The 19,530-nt window shown below is 39.5% G+C and overlaps 1 protein-coding gene across 1 annotated transcript in view; it reads right to left on the bottom strand.

Moving 5' to 3' along the window:
• The window catches only part of NALCN (sodium leak channel, non-selective), a 362,634-nt gene that overhangs the window by 31,574 nt on the left and 311,530 nt on the right, over positions 1-19,530 (bottom strand). The window contains exons 23-30 of the mRNA XM_075918747.1: positions 17,813-17,869; positions 17,391-17,511; positions 17,159-17,290; positions 14,467-14,634; positions 12,185-12,289; positions 8,548-8,654; positions 2,921-3,041; positions 2,737-2,835 (exon numbers count right to left, since the gene is read on the bottom strand). Coding sequence (XP_075774862.1) covers positions 2,737-2,835; positions 2,921-3,041; positions 8,548-8,654; positions 12,185-12,289; positions 14,467-14,634; positions 17,159-17,290; positions 17,391-17,511; positions 17,813-17,869 — 910 coding nt within the window. The remainder of the gene's footprint in view (positions 1-2,736; positions 2,836-2,920; positions 3,042-8,547; positions 8,655-12,184; positions 12,290-14,466; positions 14,635-17,158; positions 17,291-17,390; positions 17,512-17,812; positions 17,870-19,530) is intronic.

Below are 19,530 nucleotides of genomic sequence, written 5' to 3'. Positions count from 1 at the left end.
TTCAGTGTTGTGAACATGAAAACAACAGCTTGTCTTGGTGCTTAAAATAAACTTACATGTTCAAAATCTCTTGGGCTATGTCTAGACTGCAGGCTTCATTCGAAAGAGGCTCTTTCGAAAGCATCTTTCGAAAGAGCCTCTTTCGAAAGATCGCGTCTAGAGCCTCTTTCGAAAGAGAAATCCGCTTTTTCGAAAGAGAGCACCCAGCGAGTCTGGATGCTCTCTTTCGAAGACGGCCTCTTTACATTGAAGAACGCCTTCTTTCGAAAGAGGAACTTTCGAAAGAAGGCGTTCTTCCTCGTGAAATGAGGTTTACCGCCATCGAAAGAAAAGCTGCGTTCTTTCGAAATAATTTCGAAAGAACGTGGCTTGAGTCTGGACGCAGGGGAAGTTTTTTCGGGAAAAGGCTACTTTTTCCGAAAAAACCCCTGAGTCTGGACACGGCCTTGGGCTGCATCTACACAGCCGTGCTTAACTCAAAATAAGCTACGCAAATTGAGCTATGTGAATTGCGTAGCTTATTTCAAAATTGGGAGCATCTACACAGCTCTTATTTCAAAATAGAGCACTATTCCTCCAACTTCCCTTTACTCTTCATACAATGAGGGTTACAGAAGTCGGAGTAAGAAAACTTCCAGCTTGACAGTACTTCAACATTATTTTGAAATAATTGCCTGCTGTGTAGACACTGACTAAGTTATTTCAAAATAATGCTAGTTATTTTGAAATACTATTGCTGTGAAGACATACTCTTGGAGTAACACAATATTTGGATAAAGGGGATGGAGTGTCAGCCCTGTACAGTCAATTTCCAAATGCACTATTAGTTTCTGGGATTCAACTCAGCAAGCTCAGTTGTTGCTCTTTGTAGCAGCAACCAAGTGTGGGTAGGAAAGCCCGACAGGAGATCTTCCATTTGATTTGCTGGGGAGCACTGTTTTAAACAGTGGCCGATGCTGTCTGGATTTGCTGTATTAGCTTGACAGCACTGCTCTAGTTTGTCAAGGAACAAACCCTTTATAAAAGCACTACAACCACACTTTTTTATGTTTGTAGTATGATGTAAAAAAATACACACATGGCATGAGCCTACAACATTTTCCATAAAGGAATCCTAAGAAATGCAGGTATGACTTCAGGGTAGGTAGTAATAAAGAACATCCACTTTTGAATTTTGATAGCATAATACAAACAGCAATACTTTAAATGATTTTAAGTCATACTAAGGTCTTTTCAGCATCAGAGAGCTATAAACTCTCATACTGGGGGTTTGGAACTGAAAAAGTAACAGTGAATTTTTAAAGACAAATGTCACAGATTTCTTTTCCACTCAGGAACTTTGCAAAGCCATACAAGACTGTGCAAGCAATGAGGAATGGCTAAACTCTGGAGCACTGAGTCAATCAGATAGGTGGCTGTCTTACTAATAAGATCAGAAAAGTTCCCTCTGTAGTAGACACAATCTCCTTATGGAATGGTGTCCCTAAGAGCTGTCCTGTGAAGATACACCCTAAAAGGTGATGCAGTTAAAAAAACTGGTCATTATAATAGTGATAGAAATGTAGTCGTGTTAGTCTGGTGTAGCTGAAACAAAATGCAGGACTATGTAGAACTTTAAAGACTAACAAGATGGTTTATTAGATAATGAGCTTTCGTGGGCCAGACCCACTTCCTCAGGTCAAATAGTGGAAGAAAATAGTCACAACCATATATACCAAAGGATACAATTTAAAAAAATGAACACATATGAAAAGGACAAATCGTATTTCAGAACAGAAGGGAGATGCGGGGGGGGGGGGGGAGGGGGGGGAGGAGGAGGGGGAGGTAAATGTCTGTGAGCTAATGGTATTAGAGGTGATAATTGGGGAAGCTATCTTTGTAATGGGTAAGATAGTGTCTTTGTTGAGACCGACACGTAGTGTCTCATTACAAAGATAGCTTCCCCAATTATCACCTCTAATACCATTAGCTCACAGACATTTGCCTTCCTCCCCCCCCCCCGCATCCCCCTTCTGTTCTGAAATGTGATTTGTCCTTTTCATATGTGTTCATTTTTTAAAATTGTATCCTTTATATATATGGTTGTGACTATTTTCTTCCACTATTTGATCTGAGGAAGTGGGTCTGGCTCACGAAAGCTCATCATCTAATAAACCATCTTGTTAGTCTTTAAAGTGCTACATAGTCATTATAAGACATATTAACTCTTGCTGTTAGGCCAAAAAACAAACCACACAGGAAATATTACATTAAAAATGATGGCACAATAAAAAGATTAATAAAAAAGAGAGGATTATTGAAAAGTTTTAATTGCAGAAAATTAAAAGAGTAAAATAAAGATAAAGCTTAGATAAAAAGATAACAATGTAAAGACAGCCATGTCACAGACTCTAGATCTATGTCTCAGGAGATTTCTGCCTCACCACCATTTTTCTTAAGTGAAGAACTCAAGGAAGGACTGTATGGTTCTCTTTGTTCACTGCTTATAGGCCAAATTGAGACTATTCCGGAATTCATACTTAATTGTCTCTGCCTATCTCTGGTCTGAATTGGGGCCTGTATCTCTCTCTTCAGATAATGTGATCCTAAAGCAATAATGAGATTGCTTCTTGAATTATAACTTACTTATATTAGCAACACCACATCTTATTATTCCACAATTTGTCTTCTGATATTTAAAACTAACAATAAATTATGAAACTATTTCCATGTGAGATACGATAACTGAACCATTACCTTATTTTCATTGAAATTAGCAATGACAACTCCAACAAAAAGGGTCAATCCAATCATGCAGCCCAGGAACACAAAAACATGAATATAGATTCCATGGATCTGAATACATAAAAAAATATGATTATTCATCAAAACACATTCAGCAGCTTTCCAAGCGTTAACAGGATTTGATATGCTTGCTTACCGGCCCCACGCGATGAATAATGACATCTCTGACTTCCACCCAGCCTTTTAACGAAAGAACTTCAAATAGTGCCAACATGGCATTTCCCACATTGTCAAAATTAAAATTCCGAGGATTTGCCCTGAAATAATAGCAAAGTAATGAGTGCACTTTAACTATCTTTTGATAAGATGGATATTATGCATCTTAACATGGTCCCTCTAAGTTGAAGAATAAAACCCTATGCTGTACAAAGGAGCTAATCATATAAAGAAGCACAGATTTTATTTGTGTTATCTCTGAATGTTTCTTTTGTATCTGCTTAGTGGTTTTTTATGCTCTATATTCATATGAGATTGTAAACTTTTTTGTCACGGTGACTGTGGCTTAGTTTTCATCTCTACAAAATATTATGCTACACTTTGAATAATACTATTACAGGTTGAAACTTCTAAATCTGGGGGCACTACAGAAGCAGGAAGCCTGTGAGCCCTGTCCCTAGAGTGCCACAGAAACGGGGAAGCCGCAAACCCCATCCCCAGAATGCTGCAAAAGCAGGGCAGCTGGCATGTCCAGTCCCCAACTGGGGAGCTCCATCCCTTGGGAGCTCGGCTAGTGGTAGCATGCTGGAGGTCAAGCCCAAGCCCTGTGATAGCAGGGCCAGAGCGGAGCCAGCAGTAGGATGGGGCAGCATCCTGGGAGGCCAGTGGCAGGGGACCTGCCCCCCATATCTGGCAAATTCCCTCATTCAGGACTGGTCAGGTCCCGAGGGCGCCAGACCAGGAAGGTCCAACTTGTACTTTGAAATAATACTTTTAAACTAAAAATTATATATATTCCACTTAATTGCTAAATATTCACACTCTTATATTTATTAATAAGATGAACTACTGTGAACATGATAAAGCTTATGACATGGTATTAAGTGTTTCTGACAATACATTGCCAAATGTAAGACATCATGAAAAAAATACTTCTGGTGTCACTGGCAGAAACAAAGCTAAGTCATACAACCCTACTTATGCACCTCAAGAAATGCAATCTTCAGAAGTGCCTATGTGAATTAGGCACCTGACTTAGCAGGGGCTTTTGCAAATTAATATTCATATTTATTCATAATATCAGCTATTGTTATACATAAAGATAAATGTTAAGTATGGGTACACAGCACCCTAAACTTGAAATAAGATATGCAATTTATGCAACACAATTATCTTATTTTGAATCTATTTCAAAATAGCTTATTTTGAAATTTGGCACATCTACATAGTGCCAAATTTCTAAATAATGCATGATTTCGAGCCATCCCTTATGCCTCGTGCAACAAGGTTTACCGGGATGGTGAAATAACGTGGTGAAATAATGCAGGGTAGCTATTTTGGGATATCTCTGGTATCCCGAAATAGCCGTGCAGTGTTGACATACCCTAAGGCTGTGTCTAGACTACATCCTTTTTCTCGAAAAAGGGATGTAAATTAGACACTTCGAAATTGCAAATGAAGCTGGGATTTAAATTTCCCATGCTTCATTTGCATAATGGCGGACTCCTCAAAAAAATGAGGTTTACAGGATCTTTCAAAAAAGGGTTTTATTTTCAAAAGATCCCCGTCTAAACTGCCATTTTTCTATCGAAAAGCCCTGTTTTGAAAAAACCTGCGGCCGCCATTATGCAAATGACGTGCGGGAAATTTAAATCCCGGCTTCATTTGCAATTTCGAAGTGCTTCTAGATGTACCCTAAGAGAAAATCAGCGGTTTTCTCAGCCTTCAAACATACTTTGTGTCAGCCAGGATTCCAAAAGAAAAGAGTCCATTTGAAAATTAAAGTATCCACTGGAGGTTAGTTTTTTAAAGAGCTATATGCATCCCCAACTAGACAGAGCATTTCCAAAAAGATCAGCCTCAGCACCATTCAGACACCCAAACCAGAAGCTAGATTTTCAGTTTCTGTTCCAGCCTAACCTTTAAGAAAATCTTGAAATTAAGGCTATGCCAAAGAGAGTGAACTCCCTGTTTGTGTACACAAACTTTACTGTTTTGCTGACTAAGATCTTTTTAGTTATTTCTGGACTAAGCTTAAGTGAATTGAATTTGCTTACTCAGGAATTCTGCCTTCAGAATTTCTCTGAACTTGAAGAAGCCACAGTTTCACTGTTCAAACCACAGTGTATTATTTTGTTAGTGCAGGGTGGTCCTGAATCATTCCCTGCTACCATATTCTTTTATTCCCCCACTCTCTTAATTAAAATAAATTTTAGCTGGTGACTGAATTTGCAAAATATGCTTGTTTCAAAATATAAGCAATTAAAGACAATTTTCACACAACATTTTCAGGTGTTAGAAAATCTTAAATTGATGTCATCAGAATATGAATCATAGACTTATTGTTGCCATTAACATCACTGTTGCATTTGAGATACCACAATTAGGGCTGTCAATCTCAGTTAACTCATGTGATTAACTCAAAACATTAATCACGATTAATTCCAGTTTTAATCACATTCTTAACCAACAGAATACAAATTGAAATTTATCAAATATTTTCACATCTTTTTGTACATTTCTAATTGTATTGATTTCAATTATGAAACAGAATACGAAGCATACAGTGCTCATTCTACATTAATATTTTATTATAAATATTTGCACAGTAAAAACAATAAACAAAATGAATAGTATTTCTCAATTTATTTCCTACAAGTACTGTAGTATAATCTTTTTATTCTGAAAAATGCAACTTACAAATGTAGATTTTTTGTTGTTACATAACTGTACTCAATACAAACAAACAAACAAACAAACAAACAAACAAAAAATTTAAAAGTTTAGCACCTACAAGTCAACTCAGTCCTACTTCTTGTGTAGCCAAATGCTCAGGCAAACAAGCTTTTTTAAATTTATGGGAGATAATGCTGCTGATTTCTTACAATGTCACTTGAAAGTAAGAACAGGTGTTTGTGTGGCATATTTGTAGCCGGTAGTGCAAGGTATTTAAGTGCCCACTGCACTACACATTCGTATGGCCCTTCAGGCTTTGATCACCATTCCAGAGGACATGCTTCCATGCTGATGATGCTCTTTAAAATATAATGCGTTAATTCAATTTTTGTCTCTGCTCCTTAAGAGTGAATTGTATGTTTCTTGCTCTGTTTTACCCACATTCTGCCATACATTTCATATTATAGCAGTATTGGATGATGACCTAGCACGTGTTGTTCATTTTAAGAACATTTTACTGCAAATTTGAAAAAATACAAAAAAGTACCAATGTGAGATTTCTAAAGAAAACTACAGCACTTAATCCATGGTTTAAGAATCTGAAGAGCCATCCAAACTCTGAGAAAGACGAGGTGTGGTGCATGATTTCAATCAGTCTAACTATATATTTTAGAAATGTGTGCCTATCTTATCTGTTTGTCAGTCCATCCATGAGACTATTAGTTAAAGAACTCCTTCTAAACAGTAAGAGCTAGGACCACCAAATTTGGTACGTAGCTTCCTCTTATCATAACTTAAAGCAAGGCCAGAGTTTGATTATGCCAGAATAATGATATTATATGATAATGTACGTGAAATTTTATTTCTTTCTCATAAAATGGAAAAGGAGAGGTCTGGTAGGAGGGAGTTATACAGGCTGAATCTCCCAAATCCAGGACTCTCTGGTCTGGCAACATCTGTGGACCAGCAAGGCCACAGGTAATGATGGACCAAATAGCTCCAGGAGCGGGAGCCAGCCTGGAGAACTTAGGGTCTGTGGAATCCTGGCTGGCAGGGGACCCTCAGCATCAGCGGGGCTAGGTGGCATCAGGGAGCCTCTGCCCCGTTCCAGGAACCCTTGGTGTCAGTGGGGTCACGCGGGCAGAGAGCCCCTAGCAGCGGGGCTGGTGGTGGCCGGAGAACCCCAGAGACCTCCCTGCAGCAGGGCTGGGATGGCTGTGCAGTCCTGATTGGGAAACCCGTGGCAGCATTGGGGCCAGGAGGCAGCTGGGTATTCCCAGCCTCAGCAGGGGAATCCCCAGTGGCAGTGGGGCAGACCTAATGGAACCATCTAAAGAACCTCTGGAAAACCCGCAGCAGCAGAGGACCCGGACCTGGGCTGTCTGGGGCTGTGGAACCCCAAGGAACCCCCGGAGGTAGCAGGGCTGGCAATGGATGGACAACCCTCTCTGGGGAACCCCTGGGACCTCCTGGCACAGTGGGTGGGCAGCAAGACAGGAAGCCTCAGCCAGGCCAGCTCTAGTGGAGCAGTGGTAGGGTGGAGAGCACGAGCCTTGAGAGCCCCACAGAGAAGAGCTTGCAACGGGTAAGCCAACAGGGGAGCACTGACCTCCTCTGGTCTGGCAAACTCAGGTCCAGAGGGTGCCAGACCAGAGAGGTCCAACATGTACTGCAGAATGACCACAGGGAAATAGCAAGAGGCCATAGATGGGGACCGGACTACTAAAACCACATTAGCCCAGCAGGGGGCAGAAGTAGAGAAGGGGACAGCTATCTACTATATATTTCAGAAATGTTGTCTGTTTGAATGTGTCTGTCTGTCTTCCATCTGAGGGATATGTACCTTTCCCCCAGCTATACCTGCTGCAGCTGCCACGGAGAAGAGCTTCTCACCTGGCCCCAAGCCGTTGCAGTGAGAGAAGAGATCGGGTTGTCCTCTCTTTCCAGGGCAGTCTGCATACTGAACTCCTCATCCACCGCCCTTCCCCAGAACAATTATTTAAATGAAGAAAAACCAAAACTTCTTTGAGTTAAGGACCCAGGCAATAGCAGGTAAATCTTCTCATAGTCTTAAAAGAACAACATTCTGATGCAGAAACTGCAGAGCCCAAACTTTCTGCTGGTGGCTTCTGACTCAAGATGATGAAAATGAACATGTGTCAGTCTGCTTTGGTTTGGACCATTACCACATCAGCAAGGATGCATGTCTTCTGGAATGTTAATCAAAGCATACAGGGTCACATGAATTTTTAGTACATCTGGCATGTAAATATCTTGTCAGCTACAAGAGTGCCATGTGAACACCTGTTCTTGAGTGACTGGCTGAACAAGAAGTAGGACTGCGTGGACTTGTGGGCTTTAAAATTTTACATTGTTTTATTTTTGAATGCAGATTTTTTGTAACACAATTCTACATTTGTAAGTTCAACTTTAATGAGAAAATAACTGCCCTATAGTACTTGGGTGAATTGAAAAAAATCCTATTAATTTTATTTTTATATCAAATATTTGTAATAAAAATAATAATATAGTGTGTGTATTCTGTGTTGTAACTAAAATCAGTATATTTTAAAATGTAGAAAACATCCAAAATATTTAAATAAATGGTATTCTATTATTGTTTAACAGTATTATTAATTGTGCAATTAACTGTGATTAATTTTTCAAATCACGATTAATTTTCTTAATTGCTTGACAGCCATAACCACAATATTTCCTTGTGTGTAAAATAGGAAATACCTGTATGTATGTACAGTAATAGGCAGTCTGTTTGCCTTTTCTGCACTTCCCTCAGGTTGGTCAGGAAACCAGATTGGTTTGACACCAGTTTTATTTACTAGTTTCAGCATTACAGTTCTGCAATGTTTGGATCCAGGAGCAGATTAACAAATGAACTATCCAAAAAAGATTGGCCAAATTATAAGTACTCACCACACACGTGGCACCCAAAATCCAGGTTTTTTCTCTCCAGGTCTTAGCTTTAAATTCAGATTTTTTGAAACACTTACATTTATGCGGAAGATGCCATGACAATCTTCCTATAGTAAAATAAAGTATATTAGGTGAAATATAAGCCTGCAGAGAGGTGTGGATACAGTATACCATAAACAGCACAATAAATAAGGCAGTATAAAACAGCATAAATGGAACAAAAGGGTTATTTTTAGGTACTGGATTAATAGCATTGGAAACTGAACATTTTCATCTGCAGGGAAGATACATCATAAGCAGTTAAAATGTTGAGTTGTCACTTTGCATTGCAAAGTCCCCTCTAAGGCTATATCTACACTCGCGGCTTCTTGCGCAAGAATGGCCATTCTTGCGCAAGAATCCGCAGAGTATCCACACTGCCCGTCTGCTCTCGCGCAAGGAAATTTACAGTATGGCGTGGTAAGAGAGGACTTCTTGTGCAAGAGCTATGCACTTTTCTAACAGGTGTAAGCTCTCTTGCACAGGAGCTCTTGCGCAAGAGGGCAGTGTGAACGCTCGGCAGGATTTTTTTGCGCAAGAAACCCCTATGGCTAAAATGGCCATGAGAGTTTTCTTGCGCAAGAGAGCATCCACACTGCCAAGGATGCTCTTGCGCAAAAGCACATCTCGCACATGGCAGTGTGGACGTGTTCCTGCGCAAGAGTTCTTGCAAAAGAACCCTTGCGCAAGATGTTCTTGCACAATAACTTGCCAGTATAGACATAGCCTAAGATTGAAAGGGCTAGTAAATCTACAATTTTGTTCAGCTTTTGGCTTCTTTTTCAAGAATGTCATGGTGTTTATGTGATTCTTGGTTCCTCTCCACTGCAAGTGGAAAGCTGCTACTAATCTGCTTCTCATAGGCTCTGTAATACTGGCTAGTACTTTTCATCACCATTAGTCTGGCCCTTGAGGGCTCAAATATCATGAACTTGGTATTTTTCTCATGACTTCTCCAAATGCTTGGCACTCTCATTCTTTTGGCACTGCATAACAACCTTCTCTTCATTCAAGCCACTTCCTAAAATGTCCTTCTTCAGTGACCCTTCTTTCAATTCTTACAATTATAATCTCCCAAAGAAAGCAGTGTATATTGTAAAAGAAAATAGGAAAAAGACATGGAAGGGAGATTTACTCACCCTGGGCAGTAACAGAGGTGCTTTGAGATGTGTGTCCTTATGGGTTCTCCACTGTAGGTGCAGTAGTGTCCTCATGTTTGGGATCAGAGATCTTCCATCTACTCCTCCCTGTCTCACGCTGGGAGTGGTGGCTATGTAGTGCCGTGTGGTCCAACCACCATCTCTTCCTTCTCTTCCACAGAGCTTGCATTTGAGCTCTGAAGCAGAGGTAGTAGAGCATCCATAGGGACATACATCTCAAAGAATCTCAGCTACTGCATAGGGTGGGTAACCTTCTCTTCTTCAAGAAGTGTCCCTCTGGTGCTCTACAGTAGTTGAGTATAGAATAGAGCCCTTAGGTGGATGGTTGGGTGATGTCTACTAAGGAGGACAGTACAGTGTGTCCTAGTATGGCATGTGATGCCATGCCATGGATGATTGCACAATGTTGTTTAAATGTGGTTTTCGACACCCAAGGTGGCTGCCTTACAAATGCCAGTAGTTAGCATGTTATTTAGAAAAGCTATCAAGGTGGACAGCGAGTGAGAGGAATGCATATGAATTCCAGGTGTGGGCCGGAGTTTGTGTCACTGGTAGCAAAGATGGATGGATTCCAAGATCCGTTTTGACAGATGCTGTTTGGAAATGATCAACCTCTTTGGTCTTTCAGCAACAGAGAGTATATGCGTGGTGACTCTCTGAATGATTTAATTCTGTCAAGGTAAATGGCTAGTGCTTGTATGGCATCCATGCTGTTTGCCATGTGGTTTACAGAAGAAGGAAGGAAGGTGGATAGAGTGGTTTAGATGGAAAGAGATTGATAAGAACTTGGGATAAGAACTTCAGGTGTGATCATAACGTGACCTTATATTAACTCCAGATTAAATATGCACTGCCTCTAGGGCTGGCTATGAACAGCATACACACCCCACAGGCACAGCCTGAATAAACAGCTCTGGATACAAGTAAAGGTGAAGGACTCACCAGGCATGTGGACCCAGCCTGTCCATGGAGGTCTGCTTGGGTGTTCCCTTTTTCTAAGCTCTACCATTTTGGATACTTACATGTAGTCATCCCCTCATGTCTACATTTCACATCAACCTCCTGGAATTACATGTAGTCCGCTATGCATACCTATACTTTCTATCACTAATCAGACGAGGAACAGTAAGAGTAATGATGGACAACATTCCAGGGAGGTAGATTAATTACATAGGAGGGCTTCTCCCATCAGTTGGGTAGGTAGCATTGGCATAGACGTGCTACAGTGGCAAAGTTGCACTGGTGTAGCTGCACCACAGCATCATTTTATGTGGGGACCTTCTGTTAGGAGCACAAATCGTATGGAAAGTCAGCAGGATGTTTAGAATCATCTTAAACATCTAGTTGGGAGAAACCTGGAGAGGACATCTAGTCCTCCCCTCATGCTGAGGAAGGACCAAGTGGATCTGGACCTTTGCTGACAAATATTTGTCTAACCTGTTATAAACCTCCAATGATAATGTCCATCATTGGAAGCCTATTTCAGAGATTAACTATCCTTCTAGTTAGAATTTTTTCTTACTACCTAAATTTCCCTTGCTGAAGATTAAACCCATAACTTCTTGGAGAGTGGACATGGAGAGCAAGTGATCACTGTGCTCTTTATAATAGTCCTTAACATATTTGAAGGTTATTATCAGGTCCTCCCTCAGCCATCTTTTCAAAGGGATGAAACATGCCCAGTTTTTTTTAAAACTTGTCTCATAAGTCAGGTTTTCTAAATATTTCTTATCATTTTTGTTGCCCTCCTCTGGATTTTCTCCAATTCATACAATTTTTTCTAAGATGTGGAGCCCAGAATGGGACACAGTACTCCAGCTGAGACCTCACCAGTGCCAATGCAAGAGAATAATTAGTTCTTGTGTATAGCATACAACACTTCCGTTAACATGCCTCAGAATATTACCTCTTGGCAACTCCATCATACTACTGGCTCAGATTCAGTCTGTGATCCACTCTAATTCTCAGACATTTTTCAGCAGCACTACCACCCATCTTGTAGTTGTATATAGATGTTTCCTTCTTAAGTGTGGTACTTACACTTGTCTTGATTAAATGCCATTTTATTCCAGACCAGTTCTCCAATCTGTCAAGGTCATTTTATGCTTCTAAATCACTTAGGTTCTTTTGAAAATCCCACTCTATGGAGCCTAACTGTGGTACCTAGGTCTGAAAATTTTGGCTTATGCTTTTTAGGACTGTAAGCAAATCTTTATCTACTGCATGCACCTTTCCAGATGTACAATAGGGTATCAACAGGTGGTGATAGCTTATTTTCTATTTTCAGCTTCAATTTAAAACAACCATTTGATACATGAAATGCCACCCAGTCTCTCCTTTTCATACTGAATGCTTGTTTTTTCCATTTGTTTTCTGCATTGCCCACAGGTGCAGAGGGTGGAATATATAGTATTCTGAAACAGAAAAGCAGTTCTTACCCTTGCGATGATGTGCGGATCATTGCACTTGGCCAGTTTCCCAGCAAAAAGCTGAACTCCAAAGCTTGCAAAAACAAGCATTAATGTCAGCAAAAGAATAGACACCTGTGAAAGTGATATACATACAGTCAAACTTTTCTCATACAGACTAGAAGTGAAGGGCTAGATCCTCCGGTGCAGTCCAAGAATTAGCCTTATGACAGGCACCATCTCTGCTTCACTGAGTTTTTGGCCACTGCAATTCCAACTTCAGCTGCACTAGAAGGTCTGGCTCCAAACTTTAAAAAAAGGAGCTCTCCCTAAACTCCTTTGTGTTATGAATGATGACTTATGAATTATGTATTATGATTTTGAATGCATATTTTATAAAAATATCACCATTTAAACTGATAAAGGTAGTTTTTTTAAGGTTTAAAACTTTTGTTACCATGTCTTTTTGGTGATACCATTTCAGCAACTTGAAATATCATTGCATTCAATACTAATTTTGGCTTTTTCAATCAGACATGCACTGTTTTTTGTTTATTTATTGATTGTCCTATGAAGCTTAAGTTCTTGGCCTTTATTGTAGGCCCTGACCCAGCAACCACTGTCACTCTTATTATTATTTGTATTGTCTCTGTAACAGCAGAGCAGCTACATGAAGGAGTCAGACATAAATGAATTATAATGTAAACATCTTAACATGCTGTAACAGAAATAAAGTTGAATACTGACCTTAAACTAATGAGCCTTGCTTCTTTATTAAGAGACTAGTTTGTGTATTACAGGTTGACACTTCAGAATTTGGACTTTCCTAGTCTGACAACACCCCTGGTCCAGCATCATCGGGGTGACCACGTGGGGCCAGGAGTATTGCCAAACTAGGGCAGGCGGAATGTGGTGTCCCAGGCTGCAGCAGGGCTGCTGGGGGGAGACCCCTTGGTGGCAGCAGGGCTGCTGGGTGGAGTGGGAAACTCCAGGTGTGGGGCTGCTGGGGAGAGCCTCACGTGGCAGGGGGCTTCTGTGTAGGAGTGTGGAATTCTGGGTGCGCGGCCCCTGGGGCTTGCCCCTGGCGGCAGTGGAATCAATGGGCAGAGCATGGAGTCCCTCCTCCCCAGAGGCAGCAGAGCCATGGGGCAAAAGCGGAGACCTGGGTAGCCACAGAGCCATGAGGGAAGGGAGGAAAGCGGAGTACTCCGCCCCCATGAAGAGAGCAGAGCCCCAGGAGGCAGCATGGTGGCCAGGAGGAAAAGTGGAGAACCCAGAGCATTGACCTCCCCATGTCCAGCAAATTCCCTGGTCCAGGATCAGTCAGGTCCCAAGGGTGCTGGATCAAGGAGGTTCAATCTGTATAATCACGTACTAGCCATGAATACATAACACAGTCTATAATAGATATATTCGATAAAATTGCAAGAGTTCATTTATAACCCTCATGTTTACTCTGTCTAAAATCTTATCACTCTCGCAAAGACTTGAGACCTGGTCCTGAAAAAAATTCTGTAACAAACACATATCACTTGGGAAGCTCTTCTTCCTGAAACAGTAATAATGGTTACTGGGGTCTCAAACAGAGTTCTGAAGCTTGCTCGCCCATGTCACAGGTAGGTGTTATAACCACTTGATCATTGGCTATTCTGACTAAGATATGTGTGTGTATGAGAGGGGGTGGGGGTGGAATCCAGCCACTCATTTATCCAAAAACATTTCAAAAGATCTTGCTTTTATTTCAACAAGGAACAAAACCAAATGCCAAAACTTAAAAAAAAGAGAGAAATATGAGACATAATTCTTGTTTTCTAGGCAATTCTACCTACCACCATTTCCAGTGTGACAATCGGGGCAGATTCTCTCCAGAACAAGACCTGGCAGAGACAGGTACTCTTGTCTTTGCAAATTTGACTTTACTTAGGTTTCGGTAGATCAGCCTCATAGCAGCCAATCTCTCATTCTTTTCCCCCAGCAGAAATTGTGACCTAGGGTTATATTACCTCTCGATAATCCTACGGTCTACATCTGACCTAAGATATACCAAATAAACAAAGTCACTTCTGAAAGAACTATTACTGAATCCTTATTAATATGGATAAAAATGAATGCACTTTATATTGGTAATTTCTTTTTTACTTGTTTCTTTTTAAACTCCAATGGTACTTGCGCAACATGTTTTCGCTATGAAGTATAAACAAACTGCAACTGCTACAAAAATAGTAAAATCCAAACTGGAATTAAAGAATTGTATTTTACATCATGACTCTTCTCCATCTTATTTGATCATAAGAACAAAATAACTGGCATACCAAGAAGATTTCCTTGAAGCCACTAAACAGCTCTCGTACAACTTTCCTCATTTGCGGCACCAGCTTGAAAATGCGAAGGGGTCGAAGGCATCGAAGTATCATTAAGAGCTGAGCTCCGGATTTAGCAGGAACATTCTGAGGCATCCAGCAAAGGAATATCAAACTTACCTGGGAGGGGTTGGGGTGAGGATGGGGGAAACAATGAGCAATCCAGATTACAATACATTATTTAACCAAGTATGATAAAATAGAACATCCCATCCAAACTCATAAGTGTCTCTTTTGGGGTTTACTAGTAGGAAGCAATATTACAGGTAATTCTAGCATGTTTATTTCAGAAGGCTGAGAAAGCTACTAGGGGGAAGCTGTTCGGGATTTGATTTTAACAAATAGGGAGGAACTGGTTGAAAATTTGAAAGTGGAATGCAAAGTACTCCACTTAGGAAGGAACAATAAGTTTCACATACAAAAAATGGGAAATTACTGTTTAGGAAAGATTACTGCAGTAAGGCTGTGTCTAGACTACATGCCTCTGTCGTCAGAGGCATGTAGATTAGACACATAGGCAAAGTCAAATGAAGCCGCGATTTAAATGATCGCGGCTTCAATATAAATTTACATGGCTGCTGCGCTGAGCCGACAAACAGCTGATCAGCTGTTTGTCCGCTCAGCGCGCTAGTCTGGATGCTCCCCTGCCGACATCAAAGCCCTTTGTCGGCAGCCCCATTATTCCTCGTGGGATGAGGTTTACCGGGGCTGCCGACAAAGGGCTTTGATGTCAACAGGGGGAATGTCCAGACTAGCGCGCGAGCCGACAAACAGCTGATCAGCTGTTTGTTGGCTCAGCGCGGCAGCCATGTAAATGTAAATGAAGCCGCGATCATTTAAATCACGGCTTCATTTGCCTTTGCCAAAACAACAAATCTACATGGCTCCGTCGACGGAGCCATGTAGTCTAGACGTACCCTAAGAGATCTAAGGGTCATAGTGGACTATAATCTAAATATGAGTCAACAGTGTGACACTGTTGAAAAACAAACAAACATCATTTTGGGATGTATTAACAGGAGTGATGTAAGCAAGACATGGGAAGTAATATTTCCACTCTACTTTGTGATGTTTAGGCCTCAACCGGAGTACTGTGTCCAGTTCTGGGTGCCACATTTCAGGAAAGAAGTAGACAAATCAGATTAGGGCCAGAGAAGAGCAACAAAAATTATTAAAGATCTAGAAAACATGAACCATGTGGAAATACTGAAAGAAATGGGCTTGTTTAGTTTGGAAAAGAGAAGACTGGGAAGGGACATAATGACAGCTTTTAAGGAAGGAGAAAAATGATTCTCTTTAAGCTCAGATGATAGGACAAGAAACAATGGGATTCCTAATTGTCAGGGTGGTTAAGCACTAGAATAAATTGCTTAGGGTTGCTGTGCAATCTCCATCAATGGAAATTTTTAAGAGCAGGTTAGACAAACACCTGTCTAGATGGTGGTTGGTCCTGCTATGAGTGCAGGGGATTGGAGTTGGTGACTTCTTAAGGTTCCTTCCAGTTCCAATAGTCTATGATTTTATTATTCGAATCTCTCCAAGAGTTAGTCAAACCTATCAAATTAGCAGCTCGCTTCAGAGTGAAAAAATATTTTATATCGCAATAAATTAGTCGCTGATTTCATTGTTTGCTTGTTTTTTGGGTTTGATTATTACTATATATTGCTCATCTGCTGCCATCAGCGGTCACAGTGCTTTACAAATAAAAGAAAAGGTAAAATTTAGAGATGTTCAGAAAATAATATTTCCATTGCATGAGAATTTCTGATATTTTGCAATCTGATTTCTTCTATACCAAAAATGTAAAATTTGAAACTTCCTGTAGAACAAACATACTGGTCTGGGTCTATCAAAATGCTTTGCTTCAATAAGATAAAAATGTTTCATTTTGATACATTCAAAACATTATAATATATAAAAATTAAATATATGTAAAGATATATTAAAGGTATTTTAATTTAATATAAAAGTCATAGCTAAAAGTATCAAAACTATACTGTTGAAATGAAACATTTTGAAAAACAAAAGGAAAAAAATGTAATTCATTTCAACTTTTCCCCATTGCAAATTTAGTTATAGTTAATAGGTTTCTGCAAAATGCTTCAAATTCAACACAACTGCCTTTTCTACCGGAAAATTTTTGACCATCCACTATAGGCAGTCAACTCTGATTCATCCCTAACTGCAACATCTGGTAATAGCTTCTCTATAGAAGGAAAGTGGTGGTTGAGATGGGAAAGCAAGGAATGAATGAAGAGTCAGCTACACACATAGATTTCCCTACACAAAAAGGATGAAGTAGGATCCAGTTAGGGATCTAAACTTGGGAGGAACTGAAGTTGGATGCAATAAGATAAGTAAATAGATACACAGAGAAAAATGATCATGAAAGGGGAAACTTATATTAGCTCATGCATTTACTACAATTTGGGATGCAAGTCAATATTCAGGTACTTAAATACACATTCGTAGCTACAGTTGTCAAGTTTGCATATGAAACTATGGTGACAGAGTTTGCTCAAATGACCCTCATGGTTCTGTCTGCTTTCATTTTGTAAAAAAGTCCCCGAATGTTTAATAACTTCATATTCAGAAAAATGAAAATAAAAAATGTTACAAAAAGTATTTAAATTTCAAAACTTACAAGATATATAAATATATCCATGACTCCTCCAAAGTCTCTTATGACAGCTGTTGGTGTAAAAAACAAGCCATCTGCCATAATCTTCAGATTAAGCTCAATGCTCATGAATATTACAAAAACATATTCAGCAATCTGGAAATCAAACCGGAGATCAAACATAATTTAGTAATAAGCAGTGGAGAAAAATAGGACGGTTGTGCTTCATTATTGTTAGTTGATTCAGTAATGATACCTGGAGTGTTGGAGCATGCATAACTCTTCTAAAGGGGGATTCAAACATCATAGAAATGCAGGAGCATATGGTAACAATGATCATAACCCAGTCCAGGTAAGTAACCAATCCCAGCAAATCACTGTCAAAAATATACAAGGACAATCATTAAAGAGAAACGTGTCCAGTATCATCAAATATCTTTTAAACATACAGTTTAGCTAAGGTGTTTTCTGTAAAAAATCAATTAACTCTAGAGGGAGACATTTGAAAATTTTCACCATGTCAGAAATGCATAGTAAAACTAGAAAAGTAATGAAAGATATGTAACAAAAGAAATAATCCTCCCCAAAAGAAAAAGAAATGTTAAGCCAAAAAGTACAATACAAAAAGTACAATGCAAAATGTAATCAAACAAATGAAATTATTTTTGCAATGCTTACTAGAGCTGATGGTACTTGGTATTTTTCACAGCTCCGGTAACAGGATCTGTTTTAGAACTATAAAAAGGAAATGAGATATTTAAAATTCAGCAATTTAAATTGCATTTTTTGTGGCTATTATTATAATGGTAGTGTGCATGCATCACCTCAAAGCAATTAACTGTCTAGCTTAATGCCTGACAACCATGACATATTATATAATGATTTAGTGCTCAAATGCTATATTTTATAAAAAAGTTGTTGTAAGTTTTACATACTCAATTTTTGTTTCAGGTAATTTTAGGTCAAATTTCCAATCAAAACAGTTAGCAGCAGTTTAATTTATGGCACAGCTCTGAGCAAGATAACTCTAGAATGACTTTTGAAAACTTTTAATTTAAATTTTAATTAAGGTTGAGTCCAGCTATTACAATTAATAACTTGCTTTATTTGGTTTTGGTTTTCTGAGAGAAACAACCCACCTAACATACAACTTAATGTTTCAAAGAGTTTCCCTAAAAGCCCTTTCCTCTTGAATCAGAATTAATTGGCAAGGTCCTCTGCTGGTATAAAGTGGATTTGTTTTTTGGCCCAATCTTCTTTAATTACTTAATAATATTTAAGGTTCTCTTTTCCAGACTCAATAATTTTCTCATTAATATTCCCAGGTATTTCTCAACTAATTTCTTGACTCTTAAATCTATTGATATAAAAAGTCTCCAAGCCTAACAATATTAATCTATAAAACTCAAAATGACCTCTTAATACTATCTTCTAAATCCCAGGTATGAACACACTTTTGCTCCCAGTTACATGGTGAAACCCTGGTTGCTTTCAATGGTACTTATCCTGAGAAACTGAGAACAAAGGAGCATCTATACATACTGAAGAACACAGTCCTAATGAACTGGACGTAGGGAAAATCCATGTGTAGTGAAGCAAAATGAAAGTCTCATTTTTTTTTCAGTGCTTTCCACTGTTCACAATGTAATTCTGCTTGCATGATCTACGTCTGAGAGGCTTTGAGAGGACTGTAATGCAAATGAACCTGCTCAGCACTTCTCAGGGTAAGGTCCATCATGAATATCTCCTTATAGAGATATTCTTCCGTTGTGAGAGGGAAGGTTTCATTTCAAGAGGGCTTCATGTAGTAAACACATGCACATTAGGACTGTTGATTAATCAGTTAACTCACAAAATTAGTGAAAAACTTAATGACAATTAATCACAGTTTTAATTGCACTGTTAAACAATAGAATACTAACTGAAATGTATTAAATATTTTGTATGTTTTTGTACATTTTCATATGTATTGTATACTGTGTTGCAACTACAAATCCACTCAGTCCTACTTCTTGTGTAGTCAATCATAGAATCATAGAACACTAGAACTGGAAGGGACCCCGAGAGGTCATCAAGTCCAGTCCCCTGCCCTGTACCACCTACACCATCCCTTATAGATGTCCATCTAAACTGCTCTTAAATATCTCCAGAAATGGAGATTCCACAACCGCCCTAGGCAACTTATTCCAGTGTTTAACCACCCTGACAGTTAGGAAGTTTTTCCTAATGTCCAACCTAAACCTCCTTTGCTGCAGTTTAAGCCCTTTGCTTCTTGTCCTATCATCAGAGGCCAAGGAGAACAATTTTTCTCCCTCCTCCTTGTAACACCCTTTTAGATACCTGAAAACCACTATCATGTCCCTCTCAGCCAAACAAGCTTGTTTACATTTATGGGA

Source organism: Pelodiscus sinensis, chromosome 1 (assembly GCF_049634645.1).
Source record: "Pelodiscus sinensis isolate JC-2024 chromosome 1, ASM4963464v1, whole genome shotgun sequence".
NCBI classification, from domain to species: Eukaryota; Metazoa; Chordata; order Testudines; family Trionychidae; genus Pelodiscus; species Pelodiscus sinensis.
This window is presented reverse-complemented; position numbering and strand designations above follow the sequence as displayed.